Source organism: Botryllus schlosseri, chromosome 5, assembly GCF_051294905.1.
Source record: "Botryllus schlosseri isolate E-star chromosome 5, Bs_hap1, whole genome shotgun sequence".
In the NCBI taxonomy this organism is placed as follows: domain Eukaryota; kingdom Metazoa; phylum Chordata; class Ascidiacea; order Stolidobranchia; family Styelidae; genus Botryllus; species Botryllus schlosseri.
Genome location: NC_137240.1, coordinates 17,610,716 through 17,632,520, shown reverse-complemented (window position 1 = coordinate 17,632,520; position 21,805 = coordinate 17,610,716). Strand labels below are relative to the sequence as shown.

Genomic DNA, 21,805 nt, shown 5'->3' with positions numbered 1-21,805 from the left:
CATATTTGTCAGTTAATGGGAGGAGGCGACGTTGAAAATTGCAGCATGAAACTTCACGACTAACGCAAAATCATTAACGCCACTAAGAATTGGTGTACTTTTCGAAAGTTATTAGGTTACGATGATACGGGGGGTAATTTAGTCAGTCGGTATGATAACTCTACACAAAAGTGATGGAAATCGATCCCAAAACTACTTTGTACTTCACAAAATCCTGAGACCACAAAGTAAGTATTTCCTCTAAACAACTGTTAAGTAGACGTGAACCACATGAATAATTAGTACAAGTAGGCAAAACCTACTTGAGTACTTCGTTTAAAGTAGAGAAGTGCTTCATTACTAATTACGCCTGGGTAGCCAATTATCTGCCTGTAGTAGCCTACTGCGGTATCTGGTACTCTGTTCTAAAATTATTATACACTTTGAGGTGTACGACACACTCGGTGGAAAAGAACCGGTAGAGCACGAATCTATTTAAAATAAAGACATAAATTCTTCATTATCCATGTATATATTTCCATTCCATAAATCAACACGGCCTTCAGGCCAGCACATTCACATTTTATTCCTTTAAAACCACAGCCACTTTTAAACTTCGCCTACGAAGTTGCATGTTTCTCCAATATGCTCTTTCCGCTCAGAAAGTTTGTCATCATCAAGAAGGTTTCTTTCGGCTTCGAAAAAGCAACCATATGATCGCCACCCTGCAAGAAAGGGAACATAAGTATTGAATAGTACCACTGCCGTTAATTTGATACCGTCACGGGTATACCTTGATAGTTGTGAATGTCAACTGCCCGTCTTTGAATTCTGTAGCGATCCCGCCTGCCCGTAATCCACTGTACCACGGCTGAGTCGACTTGGACAACTGATAGTTCAGACTATCCACAAACCACTCCATGCCTAGAAAATTGACCGCCAAGTCGGTGTCTCCAGCGGCTACGAGGACTCTGGCGTCACTGATGTCTAGGACGGTTTTGTAATATGGTGTCATGTCGAGCTGTAGTGGCATGTCGAATGAGAGATAAGTTTCCCTACAACAGAAGAAAATATGCTGATGTCCGATTAAACCCTAGTGTCTTTTTCGAAATTCACACAACAATGTAAAATAAAAATCGAAATACTATTTCTAAACATCATAAATAGGCTACATAACAGATGATTCTGATCCGTACAAAATCTTCAAATCGATGTTCAATGCTCTGTCTGTCTCTTGCAGACCATGTAAGGTACGGGATATCACAATGCTAATTCGAGTACCGTACATCCGAAATGAATACGTATATCCGTTCAAGCAGAGTTTGAAACACCATCATATCGGAATGTATAATTACGGGTACAGGGTATTTTGGCTCACATACTGTGCACAGCTGTAAGTGACTATATGCTTGTAATACCTTTCGCAATTCGGGTACACTAATCATAAAATTGTCAAACATTACAATTAAGTGAAAGCTCTTTACGACAAAAGTAGACTGTATGAACCCTGGAAGCAACGTCTGAACTCGCTTAGAAACATAGACATCACGAAATCGCATCGATCTTTATAAAGAGCATCCCTGAAAAGTGGGCTTAAGTATAAAAGTTCCCATGGAAAACATGACGTCGCAGTGTAAACGACACGCGCACGACACTGTCACGTTGCTTCCAAAACAACCATTCTCGTGGTTGGCAGTTGGAACAGCTTTCATGATGCGCGTGAAAACAGACATAACTATGTGAAAATATTTTAATCACGTATGCATAACTACCATGGACAGAGCTCGCACGATATTTGTAAAACCAACGACCTGTTTATCATAATTTACCCGCTGCAGAGGTTCCATGTTCGCGTAAAGTCGGGTACGTGCAACGCCTTGCGTACTTCTGGCTTTCTCATATAAAGCATAATGGCTTCACCGTCGACGCAACGTACTCCATCAGATTGTCTTTCCTTCGATGCAATCGGAAACAATACAGTAGGTGAGAACAAGGATGACAAAAGAGGATGAATCAGTTTATTTTCTTGAGATGGACGTGGAATCCGGGTCGGAATTTTCGGCTTCGACTAGGAGACACATGTTGGATTTCAGTCGGGCAGAATATCCGCTCAGCCATGGTTACCGATTTATACCATGTGCCACGTTGGGGGTCGCTATCCTTTTTTTGCTCTGGCGATCGGTTTCAAAAAGCAATTTTTAGCGTAATGGTTTTCAAATACATCAATGTTCAACATTGTAAATTTATTTCAGCTCATACACTGCGAGGTAACTATTCAATGTGAATCACGGGCTTGTTGTTTCGCGATATGATGATACCCGCCTGGAATTATAGATCTTAATAACACCGGTAATGTATTTTCGAATGTGTTTCACGGTTTCGTTTTCGTTGTGGCCCTTGCAGTGCATCCTGATCAGTATGTGTGTGGCGTCGCAAACGGCAGTAGGGTGTGGTTCTTACGGTGATGAGGTGTTCGACATGCGAAACATTTCCTGCCTACGTGACTGCGGCGGAGCCCAAAGCAAAATATCCATCACATACTATATCGAACGCAAGATTTACCTATTTATTTCAATAGTCTCCCAACACATTAGTATTGTAGTCGAGGCGAGGGCGGAAATTTTTGAAGATAATGAATGAAATTCAAATGAGAGATATACCATGGTCGATCCTTTATCAAGGCTCGCGTCGTCGTCCAGCTGCGTAACAATGTCTGGGCAGTTGGAAAACATACCGTACATATTCAACCCGCCGCGAACGATGGCGTCATTAACCTTCCCCATCTGGAGCAAAAGAGAACAGACCAAGCTGACTCACCATCAAGCACGACAAGAAATGTGGTGATTTACATACCAATGTGCTGCATTCCAACCGGTCGCTGATATACCAAAAGTCACAGCTTTCTTGCGTAAACGAGCCGTTGCAACAATTTTTTGACAAGTCGTCTCTCAGCCTGAGAAATCGATACTGCTGTAATTCACAATCTTCATCTACAGACGAGAAATTCTTACTTGGTGCCAATGATTCCGTGGTCGTAAGCGAAAAATACGCGTGAATTACCCGCGAGTTCGTAATTGGTCACAGAGTTTGTGACGGTAAATCCCTAGGTACATGGAAAAGAGTGAACTGCGTGGTAATTCTAACCTACCGGTGACCTGGAGTGTGGTGTTTTTCGCTTGTGAACATATTCGGGCCATTTAACTCTCTTCAAGCTATATTAACTACCCTTAGTCAATTTTCATGTAGGCTACTGATATGGAGACTTGTATAACTAGATACCTCTAATTTGCCTTAAATTAAATAAATTAGAGCAGGGGTGGGTAATTATTTTTCTCAAATGAGAAACAGAAAATATATTGGCGAGCCGAGTCAGAAATTGTAGAATATCCAGAGTATTGATTTTATTTCCAAATTGAAAGGAGTGAATTACACGAATTGGTGCTCAGTGGATGTGTTAATTGGGGAATGAGAAAGTGACGGTTAATTATCAAAAAAAATATTTATTTGCCGTCATATTTTGAAAGAATGTTAAGCATGATACATTTTGAACTCTCTTTAAACGTTTTTTTAATCAATACGTTAAAATGAATTTGGAATGGCCGAAACAAACCGTCGTCAGCTCCCCAAACGCTGGTCTTGCTCCCCCGTAGAGTTACAAACTTGCAAGCTTCTGGGGGATTCGCCCCTAGACCAGCCCTCATCGGGATGCACGTTTTTAACACTACTTCTGAACGAGATGTCTTGTATACACTAATTAGCAACGTTTGATGCCCTAATCGCGCGAAGCGTGGAATTTTGTCATGATTCATGATTCAATCGATCAATAATATTGGTAATTGCATATATAGGCCTATTGTTATATTTTTTGAACCTCTCTCAGCCACGTACTCAGTTTTACCGCTAGAACTGAGTGAGGTGCTGCCTTGGAAATATTCGGGAGGGTCCGTTGGTATAATTACTTCGCTACGTGTTGTTATTTCGTGATTTCCCGTCTGCTGTGTGAAAAGATATTGAAATCGCCAAAGCGTACCAAACTAAAATACGCACACGATTCCCAATTGATATTTCTTCACTGGCAAATATTACCTATAGACAATTGGACATCGTGGTTTTCGGTCAACATAAGGGCAGTCCTATTCGGCCAAGGTTTTCTCGCTATCGAGCTTTTTTCCGTACTTAAGTTAATTTGATCAGCAGTTGCAATTGCAGTGCCTTCTCTGAATCCAGCGCTGGCCTAAACTTCATTTATCTTGGCACGTCGATCGTGGCGCGAAAATGGCAAACGCCGAAATGCCCAATTCTATAAAACATTGATCTCTAAATCGCGTAGAGCGCGAGAAAAATTTGAAAAAAGTTGCATAAATTTTTAAAAAATACTCTATAATTTATGTTCAGTCACGAATTAATTTTGGGCGCCCCCCATTTGGGGGGTTTGGGTTGCGGCAGTTACGGTGCTGATGATAATATAAAGCTCATTGTCTTGGTAGCTGGTTTCCGAGAATTGTGCACTGTGCCGCTTGCCGAAATGGCCTCGTTGTTGAACCAAGCTTGCAGTTATTACGAAATTCGCTTCGTGTTTCTGTCATAGAAACGACTTAAAATATTCTCCTTAAACGCGGCGACGTGCTCGGCACTAACCACTAAAAAACGGGTAGTAAACAAATATTTAGTCCTCCGAACCATGTTTGAATTTCAACTTTCGGCTTTCTTTTTTTGACATCCTTTATGGGTGGTGATATACTCATAGAAATCATGGGCACTCATAGACTTGTTTTACGAATTAGGGATTTAGAAACGCATCACGTAACAATTTGAAACACAGACCGTGTATTGCGTAATGTGACAATGGCAACAGAGAAGAATTGGTGACTTCTTGTGACCTTAATTGTAACGGCGTAATTTGCTACATTGACTTTACTTTGAATCCGGATTAGGCATGTGAGGTACGTATATATAATCACGGCATGTTAATGAACAGGCTTGATAGTAAACGAATTTCCGGTTCAGTTTATACATCCTATGGTTTTAGTCCACGCAGCAACATTAAAAAGTAGGTTTCATATTTCAAATTCCAAGCAACCTTTCGGGGCCGCACAGAATTGCTCCGCGGGCCGCACTTTTCCCAGGACTGAATCAGTGTTGGGATGACTCGAGTCAGACTCGAGTCACCTTTTTCGTATGACTTGACTTGACTCGAGTCACTTTTCTAAAATGACTTGACTTGACTTGACTCGGCGTATCAGAAATGTGGATTGACTCGTGACTCGGGGCAAAATTCACGAGTCAATTTCAAGTCATAAAGTAATCGGTGTCAATAAAAATCACTGTATCTTGCATATGTTCGGATTGTTCTCGAAACGCAGGTGTAACCCGTGAGAGCGACCAATCATTCAATGATTGTGCGTTTGACTGAGCCTCTATTGTTCTCTCACAAATTTAATGTAATTTAAAGTAATTTAATATTCAAATGTATATTTCTGTTCCCTGTTCTTGCCTTAACCAAACCTCTTGTTTTATTGAAATTGAATTCGAAGGTAGTTTATATGGTCCTCAAACATTGGTGCACGCTCGAATTGTATCATATCAATTTTTAAATGGGTAATGTATTGCATCTCATCAATTCGTTTTCTATAATCTCTATTTTGGCTGGCAACTATAAACTAAGGCTATGCAAATACTTTATTCTATGTATATGTGAGCGATACAGCGCCTTCTTGCTTGTATATTTACCTCTATATCCGTTCATCGGTTCAAAACCAATGACCGATCAGTCTGTATTTCAGACAGCTAGCAAAATGTAATGACATCTGCATGCCTCATACTTCGAAAAGGCAATTTGACTTGAACTGTGACTTGACTCGTGACTTGACTTGACTTGACTTGACTTGACTCGAGTCACCTCCAAGAAGCGAGTGACTTGACTTGACTCGAGTCACCTTCGAAAATCGATTGACTTGACTTGACTCGAGTAAAAATGTGCAATGACTCGAGATGACTCGTGACTCGAAGGTAGTGACTTGATCCCAACACTGATCTGAATTAGAGCGAAACAGAGGTAATCTAATTCTAACCTATAATTTGTAAAATTTTCCCAAGCTCTAATTTTAATTCTAATCTAATTTCTGTTTTACCGAATATGGTATACAGGAGTAATGTATAATCCGAAACGACACAAACTTTGCGCAAATATTGGCAGGACTCATGCATGTACGAGAATGAATTCGGATATGGTACGAAGGGAATATATGCTATGTCGTCAATTCATTGAACTCAATGTCTGTATTTTTGATTCATTTCCATATATATATTATCGAACATTGTAGTAGTAGCTGGGGGTGACATAAATCAAGTAGGCCTACCTTACTGATTCGATTCCAAGTCGAGTAGCATTGTAGTCGAGTCGAGTCGAGCGATTAAAAGCAATACCAGATCGCATGGGTGGCCATTGGCCAACCTGCGGCCGCGGAAGGGAATTTGTGCAGCCGTCTACACGGAATTCAATTAATATATGTTCGCGGCCGTCGACATGCAAATTAAATTTATGAATTTACTTCCAAGGTTTTGAGAGATTTTAATAACTAATGCAATTTTCGATAAGGCTCCATTTTCGATTTCAATATAGTAACGCCCTTAGCTATCTGAGCCCCACAGTAAATGAGTGTATAACCGCGGAAAATGATGCAACCCATATTGAAATATCAATTTGGAATCGTGTCATCCTGACAAAAGAAAATTGTTTCTGGTACGTTTGAGCGATTCCAATATCTTTTCACTGTACCGACATTCCGACAATCCAAAACAACGGATGTCACCAAGTAACGGGCATACAGCAGAGTGATTAATTACAATTGGCCCACCCGAATATCCATCATTGTTTATAACTTGCCAGAAATTTTCGAAAGGACCACTATACATCAACTCTACCGGGTAATCTGTTCACATGGGCTTAGAAAGAATGAATGTTTGATAGTAATACGTGAAACTACTAATATTAATGACGAAATTTATTCGTAAATCCAAAATAATTCGATCGTATTGCATCCCGGCAACTATTCATAACATGACCACTCGCGATTTCGGTGCATATGGTAAGCCAGTATGAATAGATGAATTAATCCGGAGCTCAACGCAAATATACATTGACAGTTTAAAACGTGGGTATTTGGCGTCTAGTTAGTTCATTACGGCATCCTCCTGGAAAGCGGCCGTAGGATACACGAGTAATCAAAATGCGGCCGTGAATGGCAGAAAGGTTGGCCACCCCTGGTAGATCAGAGCTGAGAACTCAGATCATTGTGCTAATAACCACTATAACGCTATCAGATTAACAGAACTGTCAAGACGAAATTTGACGCTCACACTATTTGGGAACTTGAATTGTATGTCATGTACTCGCCTTATTAGATATAATCTCCAACGCGTACCTGGAGGATGTCCTACCTTAAAGTTCAATCCCTTTTCTCTCAAAACGTCGACAGCCAGCCTCGGAACGTAGACGCCAGCGTAGCTTTCGCCGGCGATGTACACATCGTTGGTAATATATTCTGGAAACTTCTGGTAAAAATCCTTCACGGCAGCATAGTTGAGCACGGCGACCTGACGAGAGACATATAGGGTGATAGTGCGATGTTATATTCAAAAGAAGATAACCGAAATGCAATATCAAGCACAGATATCATGTAACACCAATCAACCGTTTTACGACCATGGTATATTATTATTATTATATTTTTTCGCAGTAATACTGGTAAATATACACATAATCCGGGGAGCAACCAGTCCCCTAAGAAATATGGCGAGATGGAAGTGAATTTTAAAGATTTCAGTAATTTGTTGTTGTTATACCATTCTTACGTCACACTATCTATTTCATCTTTATATACCGAATTGCAATCTCCGTATTTACTGACGGCCACTCTCGACGAGGGTCAGTTGAAAAGCTTAAAGTGAATAAATTGCGAATATGAATGTGTTGTTCGTTGCGATTTTTAATTTAGGCTAAATCTGCCGTGCTGATTCCAAAAATGCCGCTGGTTCTCTTCTATCACGTTAAGTTTTTGCTCTACGATATGTTCCTGAAATATGCAAATTTTCACGAATTTAGCCATATCACTTTTCCGTACCATATCGAAACCAGCACTTTCATCATATAATAAGGTATATAGCCAAGGGGTCAATTGAATTGTTAGGTAAAAGGTTCTGGTATTGATCTCTAGGCCGATGTTTTCGCCCATTTTTGGTCAGAGCGATGATTCCCAACGTGTGCGATTTTGAGAAACAACGGGACGACTGGGGGTCGACTGAGGGGCGATAAAGGGCGAAAATGTTGGAACGTCCAGTGATATATATATAATTAACTCGGTAAAAAATGCAACTTGTTCTGCATATGACGCGAAAAAAGGTACACTCAAAGGAAAGTAGACGCGGAAACCGGTTTTGCCAGCACCTATATCCTGCGCCGTAACTGTCGCACCCCAAACCCCCCAATTGGAGGGGGCGAGCTCGAAGGGGCCCAAAATTATTTCGTGAACTAACTTAAATCACAGAGGTTTTTTTTATGAGCTTTTTTCAAATTTTTTTTAATGTTGCGCAATATCTTGATTGATGCGTACCCTTCCCCCAACAAGAAATACGCATGGTTTATAGAAACGAGCACTTCGGCGTCCACCATTACCGCACCAAGGCATAAGAAGTTATAGGCCATGTAACATGCGACTCCGAGAAGTGTGCCAGAACGATTAGCAGCGAGAAGACCATGGCCGATAAGGACTGCCCTTGTGCTGACCGAAAACTCCGATATATATACTATACATATATATTTAATTATCCATAAGCACCTAAATGGCTGCCGCCTAATGTTCCTGTCCTGGCGATCTGAGCCCGACAAGACAAATGCCATCTCGAGGGAACATTCAGTAAAGAAATACCAATTTGAAATCATGCACGTCTTTTAGTTTAGTACGTTTGGCCGATTTCAATATCTTTTGACATAGCAGATAGGAGGTTCCGAAATAGCATCATGTAACGAAGTCATTATACCAACGGAAGTTCAAATATTATTGAGGGGTCCTACCAATTCCAACACACCTCAGTCAGCTTTACCGGTAAATTTGATTACGTGAGCAGAGAGAGGATAAAAATTAATGGCAATATATCTGCAATTCCCGATCATATTGACGATTCAATCATGAATTATATAATTCTTTTGCGCTTCGCGCGTTTAGGCGCTAGAAGCTCTCTCACTAAACGGACACGCAATGTGGACGATAAGTAGCGGCAGAAAGCGTATAGCCTGATGGAGGTCTGGAGGGGCGAAGCCTATGGGGGTCCCAAGACCAATTTTTTTGGGGGGGAGGGGGGAGGCGACGAAGTGCTGTTACGGTCCTGCACCTACCATCACGAGAAAATGGCCATTTTCAGTAGATTCACCAGCGATCAGACTTGGGGGGAGGAATTTTCCCAATTATATGTAGTCTTTTTCGGATCCGAAAATATTGGGGGTGAAAATTTGTGTCGAGGCTGATAAGGGGGCGATTAGTCGAAAAAGGTTGGGAACCACTGGGTTAGAGGATGCAATCATCTGAGGATATTTCCGACACATATCTGATGCAAATCAGGGCTTTGGAGCCGGAGCCCGGGAGCTGTGTGTTTACAGTGGAGCCGGAGCTGGAAGCGGAGCTCTAAATAAAATTCTGATGGAGCCGGAGCTGGAGCCGGAGACGGTTGCTTAAAAAGTAGTTCCGGATTCGATGTATTTTATAAGATGCAATTCTAATACTTTTGGTTGAATTCACAAAATTGTACGGTAATGGTTAAAAAAAATGAATAATTGGTGCCTCGTTGGCCCCACCTTTTTTAAATCAACTGTTCAAATTGTTCATACATAACGCGCTAAACTTGGGTAAGCTAGATATGCCGTGCATTACTGTATTCTGGGAAGTGGTTATTCGTCATACCCGCAATTTCGTCATCAGCACAACACTGATGGCCAATAAATCGGTTTGAAAAATATTGCTCACTATGTACTTCACAAATAGGGATTGGTGCTTATGTGAGCTGAGCAAATTAAGTGTAGCCAGCGGTTTTCAAAGTGTGGTACGCTGCTACGCGTACCACATTGGTACTCAAGTGCTTCTTAGGTGGTACGCGAAGGGTGCTGTGAGTAATGTCGTACCTCAGATTGGCTAGCTTCTGCATAAGAAACAGTTGCAATTATCTCATTAAATGGTGCTTTCTTGATCTCCGTTGGTGTTGCGGTATAGTGCTAACAGGAATAACCAACAAACACCGGTACATTCAAGTAGAATAAGTTATTCAGGTGGTACGAAACGTAGTAAAAAAACAAGATAGTGGTATGCGATGGGAAAAAGTTTGAGAAACACTGAATTAGACGAAGAGACGCCAGAGGATAAAAGTTACCTTGCTGCACTTGACCATGTCGATTTTGAGATGCGCACGCTTAGTTATTGTACGCCGTCTACTCTCTGAATTAGACGATCAAATGCCAGTTCTTTGGTAATAGCTTTTTCATCATACGGCGAAATTCAACAGTGTGTTATTGTGTGTGCGTGCGAATTGGAATTCAATCCTGCGATGATCGTGTATTGCTGTAAGGATCTACGATCGTAAAGAGAGAAACGCATCCCAGAACGCCGTTAATGGCCGCGAACAATTTTCGCGATGCGAGCTAGTCAATTCGATGCTCGAAACCCATGGTGTTGAATATATTAGATAGGAAATAGTGATTGAATGCGCGCTTTCCCGTATGTAATGATCTGTTTTATGTATTAATTCTTGTCTGCTTGAAACAGTCGTATTCATATACATTGTCACACATTGAGCGTGTATAGTTTAATTTGTTACTGACACCAGATTCTCAATGGCGCTATACTCCTGCATTTATCCGGTTCTTCTGAATGAAAACTTTTTATATTCCAGTAAACTTGATCGACACCGGACGAACTGGTAACGAGCAGAGGTGGTCAAAGTAGTTCAGAAAGCTACTCAAGTACAAGTAGAAGTAGCCCGGAAAAAATCTACTCAAGTACGAGTAGAAGTACTTCTTCCATAAGCAACCTAAAAGTACTTCAAGTAGTAATAGAATTGAGTGACTTTAAATCTACTCAAGTAAGTAAGTAGTTGTGAAAACGATCGTAATTCATTCGCATTGATTGTCAAAAGCTGCAAATTGAGCTATGCGAAAGGTGCAGAGATTGATTCAATTTGATGCATACCAGGAGGTATCCAATTTTCGACAGCATAAGCATTCGTCCCCATCATGGGATGAAAATGATAGTATTGATATTGAAATGCGACACTAATCCTCTGTTTACTCGAACAGCACGTTCTAGAAAATATCATGGTATGGCCCCCTCCCCCATATGACAAGGCCCGTAGTTTAGTCGAATAGCAATACGGAGAAGTTGTGTAGGATACGGTGTAAACACTTTGCTCGATTAGTAAACGTCAATAAAAATTATGGTGGTTCGTAAAAATGACATATTGTGTAGCTTTGTTTCCGGAAATAAAGGCATAATTACACTTGCTTTTATACTTCAATATGCATTATATCCAGACAAAAGAACTGATACTAATTAGAACTCAAAGTGAGATACTGGTAATTTCAATTGACATATAAATACTTCTTTGAAAAGCGGAAAATATATTTCATGTTATTAGTTCAGAAAGTTTCAAAAGGGGTATGGTAAAACAGGTCTCAAACTAGAAAGAAGTCAGAGTCTACTTTTCCAGATTAGGAAACGCCATGGACTGCTAGATTACGATATAATAAGTAAATGCTAGACTGCGAAACATCAGTTTCAAACGTTATGATGGGCCATATATACTGTGATGAAATATTTCATATGGGCGACAATGCGGCGCGAACAGAACCACGCAACTTGCTACCTAAATTACATTCACCGATACTTTCGTGAAATCATACTGGAAATCACTCTCCATAAAAATTATGCGCGAAGCGCGAGGAAAATTTTGGGCTTTACTCAACTTTTATGAAAATTAAATGTTGATACTCCGTGAAAACAGCCCTGAAATTCTCAGTCTATCTTCCGGATTGGAGGATTAAACTATTCTTACTAGACAAACTGAAAATAGCGAAAAGTAAGTAAGTAGAAGTAGAAGTAGCGAAAACAAGATCTACTTCAGTAAGTACCAGAAGTGGAGGAAAACTACTTGAGTACTTCGAAAAAGTAGAAGTACTTCGTTACTGACCACCTCATGGTAACGAGCGCATCAACATCGAATTTCAACCCAATGGTTATTTGGTAGAATGCGAATTTATACTGATATGGTCGCGACACGCTGTAGTTAAACTTGAACAATCCTGTAATTTCGAGATTAAAGTCAACTGCATGGCTTGATATGAGCAAGTGCAGCGCCGGTATTAAAACGTTGTATTAGTGTTATTGATGCGGTACGCAGCAATGCCGTCTAGTGAGTTCTCATGCGACTGTGACGTTTTCGACAGTTGACAGAGAGTAATTATATCGTCGCAGGACTATGCAATGTGTGCATACCCAAACAAAATAACGGTTCGGCGCGACGGTCCCCGGCGCAACGGTAGTTATTGACTGCATAACTGAACCATTCGATAGTTTACGAAGCCGGAGCCGGATCTTGAGCCGGAGCAGCGGTATCAATGAGCTCCGGAGCCGGAGTTGGAGCAGTTTAAAATTAGTGCCAGCTCTAAAGCCCTTGCAAACTGCAGGATATGGCAAGTAAGATAAACAGTAAATTTGCTATCAACTACAGGTCCGATGCCCCATTCAGCGTATCCAATGTAACTTGAAACTGCTGATACGCTTGATAATTTAGATGAAAATCTTAGGGATAGCAAGCCTAATTGTGAACTTTTTGAAATTGAAGATGATTCAGAACGTAGAGTAGTCTATGGATACAAGGTAAATGATCTGGCATAGGGTTTGGGACTTGGAAGAGAAATATTCGGAACTTGTAGCATCCTTCCTAATTGAGAATGATTACTTGGCAAGAGAGAGGAGAAATTTCACTTTATATCATGAGAGACGGCGTTTTCCTCGTAAGGTACTTTCGGTAGCTTTGTGTATTGTCTTGATACTGGCATTGGCATGATACTGCTACCATGGGTTGCTGGAGGAGTTGCGAATCCCGATTTATACCTCATGTGAATGGCAAATGTCGATTAGTAGCTCAAAGAGGATCCTAAAGTGTGGCATTCTCCAAAATGGCAACGTCATAGGTGAAGTAACAATTGTACATTAAACTCCGTGAACAATACAGAAACATTGAGATTATTTCAGCAACATCGAATTGTTGCAATATCACGAGCACGATTGGATCACACGTGTCAGTTTTGAATAGTGGTGTATTCTTAGTGGTCAGACAAGGATGCACATGTGTCCCTGATACACATGTGCCACTCCAATGACATATGTTTATGTCGGACAGCAGACATTCAAGAAAGCTAAAATATCCAAATAATTTCCCCGACAATCTTGGTTGGCATAGTAAGCAATGGACAAGGAGAATGTATCCCCCATATATCTAAAGATGATGAGAGTAAGATACGAGAGTAGATTGGAGTTTACATATGATAGACGGCTATTGCTTGAGTATCAAAGGAGACAAAAAACTACAGAATTAGGAGTTATTAGCGTACATTTGAGCGATTTGGACCCTGAAACTCGCAGTTTATTTGTCAGACAGAAGAAATATCAGTTTAAATCAACCAAATAGAGCAGTGCAAATGTTTATTGGGAGTCTATTGATTTACTTTCGACTGCTTGTGGTTTTTGAAACGTTTTACACAGTAAACACAAAATATTATAAGTAGTACTTTTATGTGGATTATCAGACAATCTGGCGGGTACCTAAACCAAAAACTTGACGTGATAGAGAAAAACGGAAGTTATTTTTTTTAATTCAGCGCCCAAAAGTTAGTCGAAATCAACTTGATGTATTCAACTTAAAAATTTTCCTTGCGCTTGTCGCGATGTATAATTTCTGTAGTTACTTGATTGTTGAGTAGCCTACTCGTCTCTCGATAAATCAAAATAAAAGACAGACCTAAATAAAAATACGCTTGATGTACAGAATTTAGTTTAACTGTAGGCGTGTGTGCTGCATGCGGTTGCGGAACTATAAGGCACCAGCTTTTCGGCGCCTAATAGACACCTAATTCAGATAGGTTTAGGTAAATAGAAGTGCGATCCCAGGAAGATCGCCGGCAACAGAACCTTGGTCAAAGATCGCGCGGGATGACCCTGTCTTTTCAACCTGAAAACCGCATCCCAGACCTCTCAATTGAGGGGCGAGCTCAATTATTTCGTAAACAAACATGAATTTGTGTAGTACTTTGGTGGTAGAATAATTAAAACGAGAAATTAAACAAAAAATTTTCTTCGCGCTCCGAAAATATTTCATCCCCCCAGAAAAATAATTTAGTTTAATATATGGAAATAGCATTTTTACGCCCCATGTTCAATTGTCAGTTGTTCATATAGGTGTCCAAATGGTCGGCACCGAATAGTTCTGCCTTGGTAGTGTTGGAAAATGCTACACTCCGTGATGAAATGTCAATTTTGATTCGTGCGTGTCTCACGAAAGACGTTCTTCGTTTTGTTCAATCTGGTACATTTGTACTATTCCAATATCTTTAAACGATATTGAAACGGGGAGGTCGCGGAATAAGAACATGCAACAGAATAACTAATAACAACCGCCGCCCCCTCGTAGATGGATAACACTGGTCAACAAAATGAAGAAAAAAAATCGCAGAACATCTGCGAGCTCTTTCTGGGGTTTTCGAGGTTGCTGATTACAAATATCACATTCGTTTTGCCAGATTGGCTTTAGAAAAGAAGATATTTATACCCCTAAAAAGCTTAAAACCACTGTATTTTCCCTCGAATATTTCACTTGGTAGGAAGTGAATCTTCGATTTTTCTGCTATCTACATTTCTCCGGTTCATTCTTATTATTACTTCGTCGAAAACTCCTACAACCTAACGGCTCCGGGCTATTCTAGTGTATCTATGATACTTTATTTTCACAATCAAGACACGTGCGGAGAGACACTATACCGCGCGATTTTTTTTTTTAGTTTGAATCCATCCGCCCGATAATGTTCTACTATTTATAGATATTGCGAATATTCTCGAACTATTTGGGAATGCCATGGCCCCATTCACTCCGGGCTTCGCCTATGCGGTGAACATCAGTTGTATTCGTGGTCGAAAATGTTTACGCCTGGAGGGCCACATGATCACGTACGTCCGCAAAACTGTCAGCCGGCCGCACAAAATCCCGTCGCGGGTCGTATGTTGCCCGCCCCTGCCCTATGGGGTGCCCAAGGCCAGTGCAAGTACTATTAATTAATTCAATTATTAACTTTAAAAAATTCTAGCGCTTCGCGCGGAAGTGGTTACACGCTGGTCTTTATTAACGAAATGTCTGTCGGTGGAAAATGCCCTAAAATTGTCAATATCACCCAATATGGGCCAAAGTCCATGGATTTTCATTATTTTTTTCATATCTTTAAAATGCAGTTGAATAGTTTATTCATAATGAAATGAACCCGAATATTTTCAGCTGACAGTCGTAAGGGGTAATCGTCAGCAACTAGTAGAGAAATCCAAAGGATATCCTATATCAGCAATCGTTTCACAAAATATGACGTCACCAGCAGGAAATGTCGAATACGAGAGCGTTCAATTATAGAAATTAAACATGGAACGGCAACGACCGATTTTGCAGCTTCGTTCCGCTTCGCCGAGGCTGGAGTGGAGAATTGTTTTGCGTAAGCGACTGTAGGATTACTGCCAATCCAAAAGCTATCTTCCCGAGCACAGAAATTACTAAATCTGGTCTTGATCGAAAGCTACTGTAGCACCGATTCCGAAAATATAAATTAAAATATTGATCAGGCACTGATCCACCTGGAATCTGTCCTCCAAGTCTGAAATATCGGTATTGTTCAGAACAATCGGGTAACCGCAACACAATTGCCATAACAATGACCCGTTGCGACTCTCCGATTGTTCGAACAATGCCGATATTTCAGACTTTGAGGATGGATTCTAGGTGGATCAGTCCCTGATCATTATTTTAATTTATATTTTCGGAATCGATGCAATAGTAGCTTTCGATCAAGACCAGATTCAATAATTTCTGTGCTCGGGAAGATAGCTTTTGGGTTGCCAGTAATCCTACAGTCGCTTACGCAAAACAATTCTCCACTCCAGCCTCGGCGAAGCGGAACGAAGCTGCAAAATCGGTCGTTGCCGTTCCATGTTTAATTTCTATAGTTCAATGTACTATTTTTAAATGATACACAAACTCTTTTCGTTGACACATCCTTGGCTGGTGTATTTTGATAAAAGTCGACTCCAAGGAACACAAGTGAAAGTGTGAAAGACCCTTACCGAGTACGCAAAATCTGTCGTCTCGATAATTTCTCGCACATGCGGGATTATCAAACAAGTGTTTGCCAATTGCAGACTTTATGGCCTTTGATTGTTCTGCATCAATTTTGAGCGGATGGGTCAAGGGTGAGCTTTTCGCCGAGCGTGAGGCGCGTGTTCTAATGAATCTAGGGGACATGCTGATTTAAGCGCTCCTGCAGGCGCTTTGACGTTACGTAGCCACAATCACGGTGACACTTGAATTCGTATACTACATTACTCTGTTGAACTGCAGGAAACATGTCTTTACGTGTTACAGGGAGCAGTTCATTTCATTATGAATATACTATTCAACTGTATATTGAAGTTCTGTACCTCCAAGAAGCTGTTCAACTTTAAAGGGGGGAAGTCTATTACCTCATCGAATTTTTAGCCACCCTTAATATTTTTTCTGGCTTCGCTCTTGAATACCTCTCTACTCAACTATCATCTTTATATGAATCGTATTCGCATTGTGCAATATATCAGTGTGTCCCACTTGCTGGTAGGATAGCACGGAATATTGATATCGTTCTGTCAATTGATCACTTACCATATCATTGTTGGTTGTATAGTTCTTATTATCGTCATACGAGTATCCAGTGAGACCTGGTGTATCCAAATATAGCACATTAGCCAATTTATTCCAGGAGTAAGGGTTTTCGACTAGAGTCTTCCCATCGCTTTGGATCTGGAAGATAACATATAAGAGACGAGGCGTAATTATTAGACTATAAATGCGTCCTTCGGACATGCATTGACAAATGACATACAGTGAACGGTCCGTGCTCCATGAAATATCCAGTTACCGCACTACAGCCTGGTCCGCCGTTAAACCAAATCAACACAGGAGCGGACGCTGGTGTTGTCTGAGATTCTACAAACCTGAAACGAGCAATAAGTAATAACAGCAACAAATAACATGATTGAGGAACCATAATTATGAGTTTCAGACGGACAAAGATCACCCATGTCAATATGAGCTTTGATCTCAGGTGGGCACAATGATTTGAGTACTCAAATCTGAATCGAGTATTAATTTTAATGATTCGAGTCGAGTAGTAAAACACCATTTTTTCGAGTACTGATATTAAACGCTCCTCGCCACAGAAAGTTAATTTATCAAGGACAATTACAGTTTCGATACTAATTTTCACTGATGAAGCCTTGAAACCTTGATTGGCCGTATCGTAGCCTACGAAACATATAGTACAATGCTACAAACGTTACATTTCCGAATTCATAATCATCCCACAATATTGTCACCAAGTGCAATCAAATCTGTATGGTCGAAAAAATACCAAAGTATCTTTAACGTGATGGATAACAAGCATTATATTCTTTGTGGTGGCATAAAAAACTGATAAAGCGAATGATTCGAAAATTGTTTAATATTATTTATTAATATTATATCCCCATTCCGATCGCCAGCGTTTTCACGGCTACAAAGTTTGGTCATGGCATGTAAATTGAACCCTGAACCGACTCACTACCCTAAATAAGGTGGACAGTGAAGAGAGTATTGCCTTTATCGTTTATCTAACATACTTTTAAAGTGCAAATTTTTATGAAAATAAATTTTTCAAATGGATTTCAACCTTATGAGTCAGTAGTTCAACCAGTGCGACCATGTATTACAGGCAGGACCGTAACAGCACTTCGTCAGGCCCCCTCCAAGACGATGAACTTGGGCCCCCCACAGGGTGATAAATCTCACTTCTCTGCTTTTTCCACTACTTATCAGCTACACTGCATGTACTGTTCAGTGTGTCAGCTTGTTTCGCCTAAACGCGCGAAGCGCGAAATATCTATATAATTCCTGTTTGAATCGGTCAATATGATCGGGAATTGCATACATATTGCTATCAATTTTTTATCCTCTCTCTGCCTACTTAATCAGATTTACCAGTAGAGCTGAATGAGGTGAGTTGGAAAAGGTAGGACCACTAAATATTAATTACACATCTTCGGGCGGCCTGTTTGGTATATTGACTTCGTTACATGATACTACTTCGTGACTTCCTACATTTGCTATGTCAAAATATATGGAAATCGCCAAAAAGTTTTCAATTTAAAGACGCACACGGTTTCAAATTGGTATTTATTTACTGGCAAATAATTTCCATGCTTGATGGTATTTGTCCTGTGGGGTTCAGATCGCCGGTACAGGAGTGAGATAGATAAATAGATAGAGAGAGAGAGAGAGGGAGAGAGAGAGAAAGAGGAAGAGAGAGAGAGAGAAGGGGGTATTCGTTTTCACCATTACACTTTCTCGCATCGGCGGAAAATTTGGCGCCAGCCATTTGGACGCCTATGGACAATTAAACATAGCCTACATTTATATATATATCGAAGTTCTCGGCCATCACAGGAGCATTTCTTTTCGGCCAAGGTCTTCTCGCAGATGATCGTGCTGGCACACTGCTCGGAGTCGCATGTTACATGGCCTGAAACTTCATATGTATTGGTGCGTCGTGGCGCGGAAATAGCCGACGCCGAAGTGCCCATTTCTATAAATCAGGCGTATATTGATGGAAGAATGGTAGGCTACCCAATAATTAAAATACTTGTCAATATTAAATCGCGCCCGGCGCGAAAAAATTTGAAATAGTTGCATAAATTTTCAAAATAATACTTTATAATTTATATTAATGACCGAAATAATTTTGGGCCCTTTCGAGCTCAGCCCCTCTCAATTGGGGGGGGGGTGCGACAGTTAAGATCCTGGTTACAGGTTGATACAATAGGCTCTTCATCGCCATAAAAATTGCAGAAGCGCTGTCTTTAGGACGAGAACTGCCTTTTCCGAAACCCCCTTAGCTCGACTAAAGCCAAAATTATTGTATACATCAACATCAAACATGAAGTATTTTTGAGAGATTTATTCAACTTGAAAATTTCCTTCGCCCATCCCGCAATTTTGTGTCCGCACATTTTTTGATCTAAATATATTAGGAGTTGGTCAAGCATTGGATAAGATATTTAACTTACCAGTAAAATAGATGAGTGGTGCGTGAGGCGTCTAGGTAACCGGCGTACTGCTTGGTAGTGATGTTTCCGTTCCATCCCGGTAGTTTCGAGATCAAATCTCCCGCAGGTGCTCCCTGGACTACCAAAACCAGGCACATAAAAACAGCTCCCCTCTTCAACATGGTCATTTCAAGCAGATGTATTCGTAGAGGCCTACTATAGTTTGCTGCTAACGATGATCCATTATACATATGACATCTCACACAGATTGGTCTGCGAAAGCAGTAAACTGATTTACCTGAATAGGCTATGTCGAGGTCATTCTAAATTCTCAGTGATGCAAGCGGATCTGGTCCGTTTGATGAAGTTGAGATTTATTCGCAGGGTGGATTTAGCATGAACTCGACTTATCTATTTTGTCTGAGTGTCACAAAGCCAGCACTCAGTCACCTAGACGTGGAGGGTGCTTTTCATTCAGCTGTGACCCACATGAATATGTACCTCCTAGAACCGGATACAATCCTTTAACACTGCGATAGACTCTGAAAACGCCTTCGACATGAACGCAATTAATATATTCTGTCATGAATGTTCTCATATGGAAGTAATCTGCCCCTTACACAGGTGTTAATCTCCGGCGCCACCCATTTCCGTAAGCTGAATGCGTCAGGAGCTGCTCCCCTGGTAATTCATCGCGGTCGGGGCTGCGTACACTTGGAAAATCAATATACTTTCACTCACTCAAACCTTCACTAGTTTATTACTTGAAAACGTGTCAGCTCAGACGTGTCAAAATCGCGTATGAAATTTTCCCGAATGTTTTCGTAATGTTCCACACTCAATATATCAGCCACAATAACCGCGCAAGCTGTAGCTTGATAACATAAACTACTTGGTAATGATTCTGAGAGGCACGGATACTATCAAATTTTGAAATATTGAGATTCAACTGGTTGCATGAACTCTCTCTAACAATGATATAAAATACATTCGCTAGCACTAAGATACGTTTTCTCATAGAAATATGTCGCGAATCCTTGACAGTCTTGCAATGTTCCCTCTATAAGCTGCGCTCGTGTGCAATTGCACAATTGCTAGCAAGGTCAGAAGATCTAAACTGAGCAGTGAGCACACACAAAAAAAAAACAAAGTGATGACCTTATTTTTAGTCATTTCGCACTGTTGTCCAAGGGACCGCGCAGTGAAATGGTGAATGCGCGCAGACTCGTAAATTATCGGAGGGAACATTGCATTGCAACATTGTTTCTTGCCAATATGATGCGCTTCGACGACTCGGTTTTCGTAAGCTTCTGGTGTTCTGGTTTTTGCGAGATTATCGATGATCGCTTATGGTGCGTTTGCTTCTACATTTTTACGATCTCGAATTTATACGGCGAATATGATCCGAACGAAATGAGATTGTGGAGGGTTTGGGCGTAGCAATGCTCCAAATATGAGCATCAAGTAGGGGGCTCGGCATGTCATTCAATTGCGAGATACGTGCTGTTGTATTTGAGTTGATGTGATTAGTTTGCTGACGTGAATTAGTAACAATTTCAACATTATGTTTGGGTTTAACGAGAAATAGATTCCTCGTCATGTTTGTGCTTGATAACGGTCCTTCGTCACGGTATCGCTCGTGTTTTATAGGGACGAGCAAATTACGGAAGCTACATAAGCAAAATATATAGACAGTAGTCGACTGAGCCATATATGATAGCAGCACCATACACGTTATAATATTACCTGCACTGGCCAAGCCATGACAGTGATGTCCTGAAGTTTTGTTAATATCACATGTCACATACTTGACCGCGTGCTAGCATCTTACAATGAAGACGTTCAGTCCGCACCTTCGCAGTGGCGTGTCTTGCAAAGGATGTGTCGTGCCTTTTCACTACCACGGCACGATGGCTGTCAAATAATCCAAGTCGCACTAGCATAGTGATTAAATTGTTGGGTCACCTAAGAGAATGCTATACACCAGTAGCAGCTGTAAATTTTGATCCTAATATAAAATACTATATAGTATATAGGTACGGTGGCAAATTTTGTCACTTCACCATTACCAAAATCCGTGTTCCATACATGCTTGAAGGGGGAATGATGCTTTTTGTCACATTTTGCCCTCTTCAGAAGGGCCTGTGATGGAGTTTGGATTCGGAAAGTTATTAGGAATCATGTTACATATATTCCCCCACAAAACCGAACTTCTGAACTGATGAAAAAAGGTCATTAACCCACCCCTATCTATGACTTAAGGTCATGTGACTGTTCAATGTTCAGCCGTAGGTGCTGATGCTGGTGCTATAGTCATCACTTTGAGCTCAATCCTTAACTTCGGTACTCGTTGTCAGTTGCAGTGAATTAATTGATGAGATCTCCATACTTTTTAGTCATCAGCTTCCCAAATGCTA

At 40.7% G+C, this 21,805-nt stretch overlaps 1 protein-coding gene across 1 annotated transcript; it reads right to left on the bottom strand.

Annotated features, from left to right (window-relative positions):
- Window positions 1-492: 492 nt before the first annotated feature.
- LOC145439278 (lysosomal protective protein-like) lies at window positions 493-19,649 on the bottom strand. The gene is made up of 10 exons (XM_080316775.1): window positions 19,410-19,649; window positions 17,192-17,303; window positions 16,972-17,109; window positions 7,420-7,575; window positions 2,991-3,082; window positions 2,833-2,932; window positions 2,640-2,762; window positions 1,809-1,933; window positions 773-1,034; window positions 493-704 (listed from the first exon to the last, which is right to left on the bottom strand). The coding sequence occupies exons 1-10, from the start codon at window positions 19,637-19,639 to the stop codon at window positions 600-602; spliced, it is 1,443 nt and encodes a 480-aa protein (XP_080172901.1). The 5' UTR covers window positions 19,640-19,649; the 3' UTR covers window positions 493-599.
- Window positions 19,650-21,805: the final 2,156 nt, after the last annotated feature.